This window comes from Fundulus heteroclitus, chromosome 15 (assembly GCF_011125445.2).
Source record: "Fundulus heteroclitus isolate FHET01 chromosome 15, MU-UCD_Fhet_4.1, whole genome shotgun sequence".
Taxonomy (NCBI): domain Eukaryota; kingdom Metazoa; phylum Chordata; class Actinopteri; order Cyprinodontiformes; family Fundulidae; genus Fundulus; species Fundulus heteroclitus.
In genome coordinates, this window is record NC_046375.1 from 27,831,110 (window position 1) to 27,848,807 (window position 17,698).

The following is a 17,698-nucleotide window of genomic DNA, read 5'->3' on the forward strand; positions in this document are numbered from 1 at the left end:
ATAATGTTTCCATAAGCTGACAAGATTAAGATCAGTTATTTCAAGATGGTAGAAATCTGATTTAGACTTGAAATCACTTTGACTAGCTGTTAGTGTCCAGGAAAACATTTAAAACTACATTTAAACAAAACCATGTTACACAGAGAGTTAGCGATTGCTGGCAAGGTGTTTAATGCTAGTAACCTCCCAGTATAACACTATTTAAAAAGAATATGAACTTTCCTTCAAGTTCTCCATTTAAAGTGGGATATTTGTTTTTATTACAAACTAATAGCATGTCTTAAAGTTGTTGGATGACAGCAACATTAAGCTGTGGTGATTTATATATTGCGAAATATTCAGATGCTGAAGTTTATTGGTGATCATCGCATTAGCAGGTTTAACAGACTTTGAATCTCTATTTTTGGTAAATGTTTTTTTTAAATCACATTTCCTTTCTTTCAATTAGTATTTTTCCATACCAGGCTAAATGTGCTACGCATTATCTGTGTATATATTTTGACCCTCCGGTGTCCTTTTGCAGGGTTCCTGAGGGACAAACTGGGGAGCTACGACATGGCCTTCTACCTGGCGGGCATCCCTCCGATCATTGGGGGGATCCTGCTGTGTCTTATACCCTGGGTGGAGGCCAGGAACAAGAGGAAGCAAAAGCAGGAGAGCCTGAGCAAGGAGCAAGACGTCAGCCAGAAGATGCTAGAGCACGAGAAGGCTCAGGAAGATGCAAAGAACAAAATAGGAGATTCTGTCCTCTAAGGGTCTCTCTGCGTCCCCCCAAACAAACTGAAAGAGACAATCATTGGGTCAGTCTGGGGTCAGTGCTGACCGGCGGTGTTAAAGTGCTGTTTTTTTTGTGTTTTTAGCCAAAATTGTAACTACTTCCTTCAGTATGATGAAAAACCAAATGGAATGAAACATATCAGAGTCAAAGTGTTTGAACTAAAGCTAAGATAAATGTGATCCTGACCTGTATCCTGACGTTGGACCTCACCATAGAGCTGCTCATTCAGTCCTCAGTGTCTTTAACAAATGACCGAAGTCTTGCCTTGCAGCTTCAGCGGGAAAGGCACTTCTTGACACTACCATGTTTTTGTAGCTGTAGACGTATGGCATAAAACCAGCATTTACAGGATTAACCAAAGGGTAAAGAGTTTAACTTGCGTTCAGCTTCGTTTTATGTCAGGACGATTGAATCGGCTTAAAAGATTCCTTCCTAACTAGTCCACCTATGTTTCTTTGTCTTAAAGCGTGCGAGAACTGCACACCCAGGGCTCATTAATATCTGAAAGCGATACACGCTAACTAGACACGTGAAAGATCTTGAAGTTTTATCTTAACTTGTGTTCTCGCTCAGACACTTGAAGGTAAGCAGCTGATGAATTTCCATCGTTTTCCTGGTTCTGTTGCTGCTTCGGCCAACATACACAGGTTATGTTGGACGTCTATGAGCACGGCTGAAACACAGTACTAACTAAAATAGCACAGGCGAGCATCATACACCATCCCTTTTAATTTGCTTTTACAAGTTTTTAAATGAAGTAATATTTTTGTATATATAACAAAGCAGGAAACAGTAGGAAGCTGCTTGCTTTGCCCTGTCCAAACCCTACATAACCAGAAGTGAATTGGCAGCGAAGCTCAGGAATTTTCAGTGTTATATGTGAAAAATGAGAAATTTCTTGTTTTGTAAAATGATGAACTATTCCATTAACAGTGCTGCAGCTTGTTTCACTATTACGAAGTGAATATCAATTCAGGATGAAAGTATTACCTACGCCTCTACATGACCATATGTGCCATTTTTTTATAGCTGTTCTTTTTTTGGTTTAGGCCAAGTTTTTAAACTCACACAGTTCCTTGCTAAAATATTCATACCCTTTGAACTTTTCCCGGTGTCGTTGCATTGCAACCTTCAATGAATTTACTTGGAATTTTATGCTGAAGACCAAAACAAAGGCATCCCCACATCATTATGCTGCCACCACCACCTTTCACAGAGAGGATGGTGCATTCAGGGTGAGGTGCACTGCTAGCGTTCCACCATATGTAGCTTTTTAGGGCAGAAGTTTCATTTTGGTCTCATCTGAGCGGAGCCATTTCCTCCACATGTCCGCTGTGACCGCTACATGGCTTGTGGCGAATTGCAAATGAGACTAGATGAGAACTGCATTTTCCACATTTTTATCTCTTGTAAAATGTTAAAAGCCCCTTATCATTTTCTCTCCATTTCACAATTATACACTACCTTGTGTTGGTCTGTCACACAAAAACAAAACAAAATGCAAATATTAGAATAAATAGCAGCAAAGTCCAGGTCATAAAGCTGCTGTCAAAACAACCCCAGGTTACCTGCTTGGCTGGAAGACCTTTTAGGAAGATCAAATCATTTTACATCCCATAAAAGTCTAAATGTGATGAGTTGGTAGAAATGCTATTACTCATTCACTCTTAGTATCTTATCATTTCCGAGTCTCCCCCTTTTGAATGGATGTGTGACTTAATGATTAACTATATGACCATCAGGAGATTTAAGCCCTGTTAACCAATAACTTTGAGCCTGGTCCAATAACATATGAGGAAAAATATGTCTTGTATTTATTGTTTTTTGTTTTGTTTTTGTAGGAATGTAATGCCATAATCAACCAGCATTCACCTCCAGCCTTTATTTTATTCGCTGAAGACCAAAGTGTGATGAAACGAGTGTATTTGTCCTGTTTGTCTGCTGTTACCTCTCTGTGAGGCCTACCTGCTGGCAGTGGAACCACCTGAACATGCCACTCGTCGCTCTGCTGGCGCCACCAGCGATAAGACCGTTTCCTGACTACCTTTATGCAAAACGCAGCGACATCGCCGTCCTACAGCAGCGACAGGCCACAGAGCAAGAAGTATGGCTGAAGTAGCTGTGCCGCTACCAAGCACTTTCTGCACAGAACCAGAGATGCCTTTATTTCAATGCAAGGAGAGAATTTTATTGTTTACTATCCGTCTCCCTCTAAATAGATATTTTAAATATAACTGACTCTTTAGCATACAGCTAGCTTATTGTACCATTATCTCAACGCTTACGAATGGCACTTTTAAAGCCTTAAATACTTTGATTTCTTGTCACTATACAAACATTTAGAACTTTTATGATGCTGTTTATTCCTGTGTTGCTGGTTTTACAGAGAGGCCTCATTATGCAATCTGTGTCAGTCAAAGAGACATGTTGCTATAAAGAAGTCTGTCTTTGTGAGTGTTTTCTATCTCTTACCAAGTATATCTCTTGTTGGGCTCTTCTCAGCCCTGAAGCTTTAAGCATTTTATTGTTTACTAATCCAGAATCTTTTGGCAGCCAATCCGACCACCGGCCCTATGCAGAATATCTTTGCATAGAAACGTAATTGGCTATTTTTTTTTGCCACTTTGTCTTAGTTTTATATATTTTTGTCTTAAATTCTGTTATTTTAATGTTGTGTGACAAAAAATTCTAGATGTAGCCCGACATGAGTCCCCCAAACCGACAGTGATCTACTTGGGTTTGGCTTGGTTTTAAAATGTGTTAAACTACAAAGTATTTGATTTATGTAAACAGTCACATTTCTGTATTTTCAAGAGAGTAAAAAGGGTTTTCAGGATTACATTGACGTTTCGCTTTATTTGGGTCCGTGTCACTTTGTACAATATGAAATGACTTGCCTCTCCTTTCATGACGGTATTTAATCAGATACCGTCATATTCCATTAATCGGAATACTGTTGAAGTGTGGATTTAGTTCAATAACTCAGTCCACTAAGTGAAACACAGTATACAGATTAATTACACACAGACTGGTATTTCCAAGTCTCTATTTCTGTTAATTATGATGATTGTTCCATCTTACAGATAATAAAAACACAACATTTAAGATTACAATATTACATCAGACCAATTAGAAAAAAAAAACATTTTGTTTGACATAATTTCACTATGTAAAACACTCATGGGGAGCTGTTTCACATGTAGGTTTTCTTGAGCTTTTCCTCAAGTGTTTCACATCTTACCACATACGTACCCCATGTATAATACATATGGAAAAATGTCTCACATGTCTACTTTACAAACACTTTTATGTTAACTATTTGTTGATTAGATATGAAGGTATGCATTCTTATCTTTTATATAATGCTGTTGTTGTGGCCATTTATGATACATGTTGTGGATTGTAATTTCTACCAATTTAGTTTTCTTCTTTGGGTAGTTGGAATATATTTAGGTTAGTTTAGAACCAAAATTTGTAATTAATTTTTATATTTGAAAATGTTTAGATTACGTTGTTAATTGTTAGACCCTCCCATTGATTTGAGTAATTAAGAACACACCGGGTGCTTGGTGCAGAGCTATTGTTTGGTAAATGTCTGGTGTGGACGGGAGGTTTTGTAAATGATCTTTTGACTACTTTTAGAGCTTCAAACAGCAAATTGAGATTATTTTTCGTTTTCAACAAGTTGCAAGACATTTTTAGTCATTATTTTGTCTATATTTTTTTCAAGAAATAAATCACATATTTTTACAAAATCAATGAAGTCGGAAGTGCGTGCAAATTAAACCACCTGTTACTACCCACGGCCTATGTTGGAATTTTGTTTTTTTGGAACATGGAAGGCCGTGACAGCTGTAAGCCACCCAACCTCCCCTTTTAGCACAAAACACCAGCAACAAAACTTCAAGATGCTATGAATAACAATTTCTTATAATTCTTATAATAAGATAGATTGGCTGCAGAGCACCCAGATTCTGAACAAGCCCAGATCATCACCCCTCTACTAACGAGCTTCACCACTGGTATGAGATGTTTATGACATGTTTAGAGCTGGCCAGACATGGTGCTGTGAATTATAAATAAACATCTCTACTTTCTCTTCTTGGTAACCCTCCCAAAAAGCCATCCTTTTTACATCGTACTGGAAAAACCTCAAACATTTAAAAAGTTGATCTGTGATTGTTTGCAGTGTCTCTGAGCACTGCAGGGTTCAATGGTTAAACATGGTGGACATTTATTATTATTATTATTATTATTATTATTATTATTATTATTATTATTATTATTATTATTATTATTATTACTACATTTGCTATTGATCATTTGGGTTGCCTAATTTCAACATCTAGTGAAGATATTTTCAAACATGTACATAATGTTACATATTAAGACGGCTAATCCTTTCGCCAAACACTAGATGTCGCCATCTTGTTGAACTGCAAGCGTAAAAAAGGCAGACCTCCAGGTACTTCCTGCAGCTCTGGATTAACGCGTCAGATGAAACCCAGATGCACAACAACTACAGAAGTACCACTCTGCTCCGAATTTAGGATATAAATGAAAAACGCTGAAGACGTGACTATGTTAATAAAAGGCTACATTTTGTGATTGTAAAGATAACGGGTGCACATTCGTTTCTGAACCAACCGATACTCACTTTCTGAAAAAAAATAAAAAAAATAAATAAAAAAATAAAACTGGAAAAGCGGTGGATTTCAGATTGAGATAAAACTGCCAGAATATTTTACAGAATGAAATTTGAACAGCATCTTTTCAAGCACCTTTGGTAGAAGACATGTTACGACCGTGTAATTTTAACAAACAGGTGGTGAAGACGTCCTTTCAAACATTCATTTGAATACAAACAAAATATTCTAAGTAATAAAAATCTCTGAGATTCTGGAGAAACTTCCAGACCACTTCATTACATGTAGTTTACTCTGCCTGTGCTGAGAGACATCTTCACTGAAAGGAAACGATCCATCACCGTGTCAAGTAGTCAATATCACGTTCGACTCATAATAAAAAAGATGTTCCCCTCACTGGCAATAGACGATCTGTGCAGACCGGCGGCAGCCGCGCGACGGTCCGCTCTCAGGCTGTTGACATTTGGAGGCTCTCCGCGGCGACGTCAGCGGCGCTCAGCCGTCAGTCTGCTCTCCACGCCGCTTGTTTGCTGCGACCCCGCTGATGTTACCTTCGTAGCGTTCGTCAGCACCGACATTTAAGGCTCTGCTACCTAAAGCAGGTCGTTCAGAAAGCGGCTTTTTTTTTTTTTTTTTTACTGTTGACAACCGTCCAGGCATGTCTTCGCCTGCGGTGCACGAGAGCGTCGCCAAAAAGAAGCACGTTCGCTTCGCCAGAATGGAGGAGGAGGAGGAGGAGGAGGACAACGACGAGCTGGAGGAGGACACGCTGTTTGACAAGAGGAAGGAGACCGGCCGGGGGCTGAAGAGTGCACTAAAGCTGGGAAAGAGGAACAGAAAGGCGGGAGCAGACAAGCGGGTGGAGGTGGTCGGCGGAGGCAGCGGGACGTGCGGCCGCTGGATGGTCACGCTGGCGCTGTGTTGCTCCTTCCTCGGCTTGGTAACCATCCGCACAGCGTGAACAGAACCCGGAAGCAACCCGGCAGCTCTGTAGTTTCATGCGTGTGATGGTTTCCTCGGGCCTGTTGGGATTATTCCCATTATTGCAGCTGTTTCCACTGAATCACGTCTCGGTACTCTTATTTATTGGACCTAGTGCCTCCTCAGGAAATCCGTGGTGTAAAAGAGGACAAAAAGGCTGAGAAAACCTCCCTGTTCATTGGCGCTGCGTGATTGGTTGATATTTCCAAACCCTAAATTGAAATGAATGAACATTAATCTAAAGTCCTGGTGAGAAACCTGGACAGCTCAGCAGCCCATATGGCTGCATTAGATTTCAAACTGAACAGTGAAGACCTGTAGCAATAAGTGTTTGTGTTGCTTCAGATCTTTCACACATCTCTGTTAGACATCCCGTTGCTAGTTTGTTCAGAAGAATATCAATCAGAGCAATTATTGCTAATAGTTAGCTGGCTGCTGAGCAATCGCTGCCTCTGGAACATTTACCCAGGCTACATATGGCCTTATTTCTATAAATAGATTACATTCATGTAACTGTACTTACATCTCACAACGTTTTTTTTTTTTTTTTTTTTTTTAGATTATTGAAAGAGATTAGAAATGAAGCGTAAATAAATTCCAACCTCAAATCTTCCTGAATATGGTCCAATAAGCTCGGCACACCTCTCTTTGGGCCGTTTGGCCATTTCTCTTCACAGAACCTCTCAAGCTCCTTGAGTTTGGGTGGGGAACGCCGATGCACCTCCATTTTCAGATCTGTCCAGAGATGTTCTGAGAGGTGCGGGTCTGGGCTCTGGCTGGACCACTCAGAGATCTGCACAGAGTGGCTCAGGGTCGTAGTCCTGCTGAAGCATGAACCGCTGGCCCGGTCTGGAGGCAAGGCCCTCTGCAGCAGGTTTTCATTCACAATGCCTCGGTGTTGCTGCTCTCATGTTTCCCCCATGATCCTGACTAGTCTCCCAGTGTTTGCCACCTAAGAGCACCCCTCAGCATGATGCTCCCAGCACCATGCTGAGCAATGCCCTCCCTACAGTGAAGCTGCAGGGGGGGGGTTATTGGCGGTGCCTGGTTTCCTCCTAACTTTACAGCTGGAATTCATGCTGAAGCGTTCAATCGTTGACTCAGCAGATTAGTAGATGCAGCCCAGGTATCACCAGTGGTTCTCGTCCACAGTCTGAGAACCAGGAGCCTAATTTATTTAGAAAGTGTTGCTGGCTTCTAAAGAACTTGGGCGCTTTACCATCTGATTATTGTCGGTTGTTTCAAAAGCTGTTTCATTTGAGCTCTTGCTTCAACCTGCGCTGTTTTCACTGGCTAATAAAAAAATAAATAAATAAACCCTCTCAGCTCTTGAATGAGGTTTATGAGCTATGATAATATGAAAGTGTCGGGTTACCACGTCCTGCACACAGGATGATTTTCATAGTTGCTAAACCTGCCCATCCACAGCTCGCTGGGCCTCAGGTTACAGAAAAGGCTCGGCGTACAGGCCCAGGTGTCCGCCTGCTGCTCTTTTCCTAACGTCTCCACTTCCACTTGCAGAAGTGAGCTCTTTGTTCGTGCTGCAGCACCGTGCTTCCTTCTCCGCACGGCCACGCTCCACAGGCACTAGCTCAAAGTTCAGCTCACTCTGAATGCACTTCAATGAATTCATGTCCGTAGATCACGACTTTTAAATGCTTAGCTGAGTCCCAGCACGGCCACTGTCCACACATTCTTCTGCTATGGAGGCTGAAAGCAACAGGCCAAATGAGACTAATACACTTTGAAGCCACTGTCTCTTCAAATGTTGTTTAAATAGTTGTGCAGATGTTCTGGGAGTCTGTGTCTGGACTTTGCATACTTGCATAGTCAGTGGTACTCTTTCCATATTGTCCAGCGGCTTTGTTAAAATCAAGCACCTTGTTCCAGGAAAACTAAGTATAGCAGATTATTTAGGCTTTAATTCCTCTAGAGCACGGGTGTCAAACTCATTTCTATATGGGGCCACTTTGGCGTCATGTAGTCATTAAAGGGCCGGTCGCACCTGTATAGATCACACTTGATTTCATAATTTCTTTCCAGTTCACAGAAGAAATGTAAAACAAAATCACAGTAACATAAAATTAGCACCATTAGGCCTAGATGGACAGCTTATCTGTAAAAAAAAAAAAAAGTTGAATTGGGTTGAGTTACACTTTAAACTCATGATTCCGCATCACTTTTTCTCTTTTTGGGCATTTCTGGGTTGTTTTAATGTGTTATGGAAAAACTGATATGTAGTGGCAGGATGCTGTTACTACAGAAAAAAATAAATTAAAAAATCCACATTCGCAACAGGAGGCACAGTTTTAGCCACTTTATACACTTTAAAAGGATATGTGCCTGTACTTTATGACATGATCTGCCTTTTTTGGCTCTTGAGGGCCGGATAATTTACCCTGATGGGCCATGAGTTTGACACGTGTAGAGAAAGGCTCGACCATACTAATATTGAGCTGTTTAACCACATTCAAAAGTAGAATATGTGGATGAGTGAGAACACCGTGCCAGCTAGTGAGCACGGTGGTGACAGTATCATGCTGTGTGACTGATTTTACTAGTAATGCCAGTGCATGCAAAAGTTACCAAGGAGGACTCCAGCTAGCCACCGTTTAGGAGTCTGAGTAGAAAAACCCTCAAATGAACCGGGCTGGGATTCCATATTGGTATCATAAGGCAAACACACTGGTGGGGAACCTTTGACCCTGACGGTAAGCGGGTCGGGCAGCTCAGTAATGGCTGACTTGGTTTGAATCCAGTTGACCTTAAGAGGCAGGGCTGATTGATCTTGGTGGCTTTATGCTGCCTTAGGGCTCCTAGGTGCTAGCAGTGATGTCACAGCAGAAAGGGGAAAGCATCACAGCGTAGGGCATGTGAACCCTGATGCCTTTCAGTCATGCAGAGGTTGTTATCCAGCGCCGGCCAGCAGCTCTGATGCGTTTTGCTGTCTCCCTCCAGGGGATGGGAATCTCCGTCCTGGGCCCCACGTTTGAGGACCTGGCTGCCAATGTGCACAAGAACATCAGCAGCATCTCCTACATCTTCGTCGGCCGCGCTGCCGGCTACATCGGCGGCTCTCTGGTCGGAGGCATTCTGTTCGAGTGCATGAACCCTCACATCCTGCTAGGTAAGCCGTCGCCCTCACGGGGTTCCCCTCTGGCTGCTGATTGGATGGAAGTACCACACCTTCACGCCAGCTCTCTGACTTTCCTCTGACTGTCCTCTTCCAGGGATCTGCATGCTGCTCACAGCGATTGGGATGTACATCATCCCTTTCTGTAAGCAGGCCCTCTTCCTCACTGGAATCATGTCTGTGGTGGGGATGTCCATGGGAACGTTAGATACAGGTAAGATGTGCCAGTGGCTGATCGGTGCTAGCTGAAAGCTCTGTGGAAGATGTAACCGGAAAGAGAAGACAGCAATGTTCATCATGGCACACATTGAAGCCATCCCATGCTCAAACTGAGACCCTACTTTGACAGAAGTTGTCTCCTGTTTAAAAAAAAATAACTTAGAACAGGCTGTGTTAACAGCTACCATTTCATTTTCTATTTAGTTCTGGTGGGTTCAGCGTAGTATTCTGCGATCTGTGGGCGATGAATGTTTTCTGTCAGAGAGAGCAAACCAGAAGCTGTTTTTCAGGTGTCAAAGGTTCGGACTGCGATCAGGTCAGTCCTTTACCAAAGCTCCTCTGCTGCTGTTGGAACTAGGCCTGTCATCATTAGCAAAAAATTAATGAATGGCATGTTAAATTTTAATAACGCGCTTAATTATAGTAAGCAGGATAATTGCATGCTTGCTTTTCCCCCTTGTTTCCCTCTCCTCTCTCTGTGAGAGTGAAAACGTGGGAACATTGGTGTTTTGAGATCACTGCTATGTGTAGCAACTTTTCCCGGTGGAAGAAAGTTGCCGTCTGACAGTTCATACGAAACTTCTTAAGGAGACGTCCTACAGATTCTGGCCCACGGACTACACGCCGCTCTCTCCTGAAAGGGAGAGCTATCAGTCTCTGCTGGGAGTAGTTGGACGAGACTGCCTTACATGAATGCACTTCTAGTTTAGACATTACAGTCAGGCAGTCTTGTAGACAGCTCAGGGGTCTGATCAGGCAGTGACACAGTGTACCGTAATGCTCCAAATATTCATTGAGCGACCAGCTTCATTGCTAACCAAATTCGTACTTAAACATTTTAACAGATTTTGTGAGCACATTCTCCATCCATCCGTCTTCTTCCGTTTTTCTGTCGTCTGGTCACGGGGGCAGCAGCTTCAGTAGGGAGGCCCAGACGTCCCTCTCCCCAGCCACTTGGGCCAGCTCCTCAGGAGGAACCCCAAGGCGTTCCCAGGCCAGCTGAGAGACATAGTCCCTCCAGCGTGGAGGGACTATGTTGTACTCATAAAACACATTGTACTACGTAATAATAATCACATGCAAGGCGCACTGCATTATAAGGCACACCATCAATTTATGAGAAAATGTAAGGATTTTAAGCGTGCCTTATAATCCAAAAAATCGGGTAGTTCCTTCTGGTAACCACTATGTTAGCAGGTAGGGAACGGTGATCTAGTGTTCACGCCTCAGAGTTGACCTTTCACCTACACAACCTTTCTTTTTCCAGATCAGATTCAGACAAAATCTTCTTACCACAGTTGGCCAGCTGTTGGCCTTCAAGGGATTATTGGAGACAAATAGATTATCTTTGTAAAATCTAAGAAATCATCTAATCCTCTGATGTTTGTAGACCCCAAAACTGACCATGTGTTTGGCGTTGCTATTTACTATTAAACAATGTTTTCCACTGTTCCATCAATGTAGTAATATCTTCTAAAATATGATTGAAAAGTCATTAAACAAAGCATTCACTACTCCATGCAACTCGTTTACTCGGTTAGCCTGTCCGATAATTGCTATGTTTTACTTTTAAAAATAATACTAATCATAATTGATCATATTTGTAATGGACTTTACGTTTTAAAATCTCAAAGAGCTACAGGAGGTAAAGTGCATAAAAGGAAATAAAACAAGCACCAAAAGCAGCATCTTAATAAACAATAAAATAGAGTTGAATATAAAACGCTGAGTCTCCATTTTTTTCTCCTCAGCCAGTCGGTAGAGCGTCCCACAGCCGAGGGGCAGCAGAGTAGAAGGCTCTGGTTGTTTGTTGAAAGGAGGGATGGTGTTGATGACTGGGGAGCGGGGCTGTTCTTAGCGTCTATTTAAATAAACAAAATACTTTAACTTCAATAAGACAGCGACGTGTTTAAATGAAGCTGATGGAGGGCATGTACCACATCTCTGCCTTGGCTGGGTTTTGATTCAATGTAAAAGTTGTGAATCAAACTAAAAAGGTTTACAATAATTTCACTTGGTTTTAGTTTTTGTTAGTAGTTGCAGTGAAGTATGAAGAGGGACAGAATAAAAACATTTCACTGAAGGAGATAATGACAGCTGTTTATTAATTATAGAAAACCGTCTGACAAGTAGTCCTTAAACTCAGAGAAACCGTTTACTCAGGGTCACATAAGTGATCAAACAAGCTGATCAGTCATACACTCTTGAAGCTTTATTGCTTTCATTTGTTGCAATCCAAAAAAGGAAACTGATATAAAATTGATTTTCTAAAATGTTAGTCCAATAGTCAGATCCTAAAACACATTTATTTATGCTAATTTAGCAGTTTTCCAAACATTTGATTAAAATCGATGCTCTAAATCTGTTCTTTCTTTCATGAACCTGCATCTTTCCAGCCCTTGGTTCCAACGATAAAGAAACTATTTTTATTTGACTGGCCAAAAATATAAAATAAAAAAAAAAATTTACAACTCAGCCTATGCTGGAGCTTTGTTGGTCATGTTATCAGTATTGATATTTCAGTTAAGAACTTTTTACCTAAAATTATATCTATGTTTTACTGTGAGTAAAACAGCATCACTGTTTAGTTTATATAATATTACATATTACACTTATTATCCAGATGAATGAATGTTATCGCCTTGTGTTTAGCTACTTGAGGAATAAATGCTTTGATTTTTACTGACCTAAGGACCATATAGCCTATTTTTTTCCATCATGATGTAAATTCAGCTCCAAGAAGGGCTTCCTGCCGTTTTCTATCATAGCCAGAGCTTCCATGTTTAACTGTGGCTCAGGGGGACGTCCCTCTCTCCTCTCCTCTCCTCAGGATGATCCTGATGATGCTTATTAGAGTAAACCTCCACCTTACGTCTTGCTGGGTGGATATAAGAGGATTATGGGAGAAATGGAGGTTGACTGGACCCGATCAGTGGTGCCCGGTGCCTTCTACTTAAGTTTTAAAAAGCAATCTGTCACTTGTAATAATCTCCAGGTATCTTTGTTGATTTTGTTTTTCTGGTGGTCATGAAATGGCAAAAAAAAAAAAATAGTCTTGGAAATGGCAATTTATATTTTCGATGCCTTTATGTACCAGTCTGCCCAAAGGACATTTTCCCTTCGATTTCAACTGTGAATTGTTTCATACTGAGGATGAGCTCTGAATAAAAGGGCTTTCCAGCGTAGATGCTGCGATATGTTCCAAGTAAGAATCAGAACTGGCTTGAACTATATCATTAGGATGTTGGGCCAGATAGTCCAGAGGTTTAATGGAGCATTTATTTCTCTTTCCAGGTCCAGCCAGCTCTATCTGTTTTCTTTGTTAATAGAAGTGTTGTTTGTGCACCTGTGGAAGTTTCTTGATAGAGCTGGACATTTAGCCCTCTATAATCTGTTTTTGTTTTTTTCTGAGTCATCTTGAGCTTTTTACCCACCAAACGAAGTTGCTTATCAATTTATCAAAAGTTTTAAAAACAGACTGTGGCAACTTCAGCGGTAACGAATTGAGCAAATTAGTTTTTAGAGCGATCACCATCTTTATCGCCTGAATTCTACCCTGTAATATTTGAGATTAATCTCAGAACCTGAAATGTAGACTTATTTTTGTTTATTAATGGTTCAAAATTGTACCTGAGAATTCCTTCATAGCCCGGGTTCAAAGATATACCCAAATGTCCAATTGTGAATAATACTGTTGTAGCAAAACTGTGACAGAGGTTGTATTTCACACTTGGACTGCTTAATATATCCTGATTAAATACATTAACCCAGTCTAGTAAGAAAGGTAGTGATTTATCAGGTTCTGACAGTAAAAGCAGTGCTTCGTCTGCAAAAATCAGCATTTTGTCATCCATTGCTACACCTTTCATTGTGTCGTTCTACCTGATGGCGTTTGGGAACGGTTCCAGCGCCCTAAGAAAGAGTAGTGGTGATTGGATTTAGTCCCACGTTCTAGTGTGATCTAGAAGAGTGATCTCTTTGAACTTGTGTAATCATTTCAATAATTTCCTTAAAGGGGCTTCCAAAGCCAAATCTTTTAAGCATCTTACGACAGGGCCGCTGTAAGATATTTTGATTGTTGGGACTTCCAAATTAAGGGTCAAAGGAGTGTAGACTGTCTGAAGAGGTTCTGCCCTGATGCTGGTCTCACGCTCCAGTTGTTCCGTTTCTTTCTCCACTCTGTGATTATCTTTGGTCAATCTTGTTTCTCAGCTAGGGAGGAGCGTTGCATCAACAGTCTCCTGACCAAGCTTCAGATCCCTCCCAAACTGAACTTTGTTTGCTATTGCACTAATATTACAGGTACTCACACTTTCAATTAGCGAACGGGAGGTCAGAAAATAATCTATGTATACCCATGTTGGACTTTTTTAGTGTCCTCTTCTAGCAAAGGCGTTTCCTGAAGCATGACCATGTTGTTAACATTAATAGGGAGGAGTCCACCTTAAACCAACGAAGCAGAAATGATCGGCTAAAAAGAAAAGCTCCCACAACAAAACCAAGAACAGTGGAACTTCTGGTACCATCAACTATGTGGTATTGTTGCTCTGCGCATTTTCAGTAATGGAGTTTTTTGTTTTTCTTGTCTCGTCAGGTGGGAATGTGCTCATCCTGAACACGTGGGCCGAACACTCGGGCCCCCACATGCAGGCTCTTCACTTCAGCTTTGCTGCAGGGGCCTTTGCCTCCCCCATCATAGCCAAGCTGCTGTTCGGCCACGACGGAAACAGCAGCGCACACGTTACACCGACCGCCCCTCCTAACGGCACCCCAGCCGCCGACGCTCACCCCGTGATCCACTACATCCAAGCCAAGAGCAGCACCCTGAAGTCCATGTGGGCCTACATCGTGATTGGCTCCTTTCTCCTCTTCACCTCCTTCCTCTTCTTCCTGCTCTACACCCGCAGCAGCCCGTCACGAGACAAACAGCAGGCGGCGTCAAGGAAGCCTCAGATGGCCAAACACCACATGGCTCTCATCGTCCTGCTTTTCTTCTTCTTCTTCGCCTATGTGGGTGCCGAGGTGGCGTACGGCTCCTTCATCTTTACGTACGCCAAGGACTACGCCAACATGCCTCAGGCCCACGCAGCGGGGCTCAACTCGCTGTTCTGGGGCACCTTTGCTGCCACTCGAGGGGTCGCCATCTTCTTTGCGGCCTGCTTGTACCCAGGCACAATGATCCTGCTCTGCCTGGTGGGCACCATCTTCTCCTCTCTGCTGCTCTGCCTCTTCACCAACCATAAGGCGGTGCTGTGGGTGGGCACCGCCCTCTACGGGGCATCCATGGCCACCACCTTCCCCAGCGGGATCTCGTGGTTGGAGCAGTACACTACAGTGACAGGCCAAACAGCAGCAGCCTTCGTGGTGGGGGCTGCGCTGGGGGAAATGGTGCTCCCTGCACTCGTAGGCTTCCTGCTCGGCTTTTTCCCCAAGCAGCCCCTGCTCATGTACCTGACCCTCATCACGGCCACCGTCACCTCCATCATCTTCCCGGTCATGTACAAGCTGGCCTCGGCCCCCGCCGGTCAGAGCAGGAAGCTCCGCGTCGGGGGCCGAGCCGACGCAGACGACAGCGAGTACCGACAGGCCCTGCTGGATTCGGGAGCCACCGAGGAGGACGAGGAAGAGGAGGAGCAGAACGAGGCCGACCAGTGGAACGACGCAGACTTTGAGGTCATCGAAATGGACGACGCGTCGAGCGTTAATTCGCCCAGCAAGGGGTCGTCTCCGCCTGATGGTGGCGCTGTAACGGGCTCCTCTGCTGCCTCCAGCAGCCCGCTCCCAGGCCCGGTTCTGTTGGGAGACTCTCCCAGAGGCAAGCAGCAGCTCTCACTGGACAGACAGAAAAGAGACTGAAAACTACAGCGCCACCTGCTGATGCTGCACTGGACATTACAGCCATGCTTGTTTCCATTTGTTGTCCAGTGTTTGAGAGACTGAACCCTGCAGCAGCGTCAGCTCAGTCTGACTTTGTGGTGGCGTCCTGTTGGGTGCTGCAGGCTCGTCTGATACAGACTAAGGGAACCCTGCGGTTCTGGCTCCGTCTGCACGGCTAACAGTTCAGTGCCTTCCTGAGGACACATGCCTGATCGCTCCACACGGGGGTTTGACAATCCGTGTCAAGTTTGTTTTGTTGCACTTACATGAAGGTTGTTGTTTGATGCAATGTGTTGAGGTTTACGTCTGTCATCACTGTGAGTCACTTTCTGAAGGTTAAATCTGAATTACTGAACAAGACGGTTTATGAATACAGATTTTTTTATTATATCAATCTCAAACCTCCACCCACAGCAACGTCAATTAAAAACAATCAAAAACACCTTCAATATCTTCCTTTTTGTACATTTTTACAAACAGAACATGTGCACGGCTGTATGGGATGTAGTCTGAAACAAGTTGGCACAGGGAACTGGAACCGTGTGTGCAAAGAAATGTAATGTTCATGACTAATTATAATACAGTATTGCAACAGCCCCAGATTGAAAAGAAGTGGATTTCCAGTTCTCATACTCTGAAGTGTGATGCATCAGGTCAGATCTGCTTAAAACACCATCATGAGTACAATCAGAAGAAACATGGCACCCTTTGAACAGAATGCATAAAAACAGTTGACTGCATTCATGGCTGAAGCTTCAGTTTTCATGCTAACGCACAGCGAGGCTGCAGAAGGACCTGTACAGGAAATATTTACCAGACGCCACAAGTCAAGTCAGTTAGTGGTTCAAAGCCAGTTGTCTGGGTAGAGGAGCTTAGAAACTGCAGCGGATCCCACCGCACTCGGTTCACCTGCAGACGTTATGCAGACGCCAGCTTCACTCCGCAGCTTGTGGAGGTGGCAGTAAACAAGCATGACTGACTAACTCTGTAATAAGTTAGTGTTCAATACAAGAAGGATAAAAACAAATAGTAGCGTTTCATCAAAGCACCGTTTAAACTAAAAGAAGCGTCAGCGGTTAGCACCAGATCAGTTTGGGTGTTCAGGAGCCAATCAGAACTGCTCCAGCAGTTGTCTGAGGTAGGGGGCCCTGGAGAGCTGCCTGTTGACCCGGGACAGCTTGTAGAGGACGGGACAGTCCAGGGACACGCAGGGCACCTGGCGTTCAGCACAGCCGCTGCAGTTCCTGCAGATCTGAACACAAACAGCCATCAGTAGCAGACTGGAGCAGCTGCAAGCTAGACGTCCCCATGCGCTGTTCTGAAGAACTATTAGAACAGAGACCAGGTCACTGGACGGTAACAACACATTTCTATCCAAAAGAATTTAGTGAGACTGAAAAACGCCATTGAGAGCCAGCCACATGTCTTTGCTCCGCTGTAAAGACGTCTGCTCAGCAGGGACGTGCAGAGGGGGGGGCGGAGGGGGCTTGAGCACCTGCCCCTTTGCTCCTTGGTGCCCAAAGTGCCCTTTTGTCAGTTTTTTTTTTTTTTTTTTTTTTTTTTTTTTATGTGTGTGTGTGTGTGCATGGTGCATGTCCAAAAGAATAATAATAATAATAAAAATACATGATCCACATAACGTACCCTCACTCTGGCCTACTTTTTCTCTCGCAGCTCCCAGCTCCGCTGCCTCACGCTGGCCAATCTGTCCTGCCCTCAGTGGACCTGCCCCTTTAAATCTGCAGCACACTTGACTGTGCTCTGTGCTGTTTAACTCCACTGTCATTGGTTATACTGCTTTAAATCCCGCCTTCCCTCTTTCTGATTGGCTGTTTTCTAGTCTGTCCGTCTGCGTGCTTGCTTGGAGCGGAGATTTCAGTTTTACAGTTATCATACAGGAATACTGTGGTTACCACAATTAATACTAGGCCACGGAACTAGTCCCAGTTAAGAAACTAATTATCTGCAGTAAAATAGGTGAAAGCTGCTGAGTGCAGTTCTGTAAAGAAGCAGGCGAGAGAGTTTTGATTTATGGAACTTGAGAAATGTAAGTAACCAACGTTA

General features: G+C 43.2%; 3 protein-coding genes across 4 annotated transcripts in view; 2 read left to right on the forward strand and 1 right to left on the reverse strand.

Moving 5' to 3' along the window:
• The window catches only part of slc16a10 (solute carrier family 16 member 10), a 42,411-nt gene extending 38,792 nt beyond the window's left edge, over positions 1–3,619 (forward strand). The window contains exon 6 of the mRNA XM_012878254.3: positions 524–3,619. Within this exon, the coding sequence (XP_012733708.2) occupies positions 524–753 (230 nt within the window). The 3' untranslated portion in view covers positions 754–3,619. The remainder of the gene's footprint in view (positions 1–523) is intronic.
• Positions 3,620–6,082: 2,463 nt separating this feature from the next.
• Positions 6,083–16,076, forward strand: mfsd4b (major facilitator superfamily domain containing 4B). The gene is made up of 4 exons (XM_012878244.3): positions 6,083–6,364; positions 9,364–9,532; positions 9,636–9,752; positions 14,352–16,076. The coding sequence occupies exons 1-4, from the start codon at positions 6,083–6,085 to the stop codon at positions 15,611–15,613; spliced, it is 1,830 nt and encodes a 609-aa protein (XP_012733698.2). The 3' UTR covers positions 15,614–16,076.
• Positions 15,998–17,698, reverse strand: part of rev3l (REV3 like, DNA directed polymerase zeta catalytic subunit) — a 73,500-nt gene continuing 71,799 nt past the window's right edge. For both annotated transcript variants that reach the window (XM_021324387.2, XM_012878243.3), the window contains exon 32: positions 15,998–16,886. In XM_021324387.2, coding sequence (XP_021180062.2) covers positions 16,746–16,886 — 141 coding nt within the window. In that variant the 3' untranslated portion in view covers positions 15,998–16,745. The remainder of the gene's footprint in view (positions 16,887–17,698) is intronic.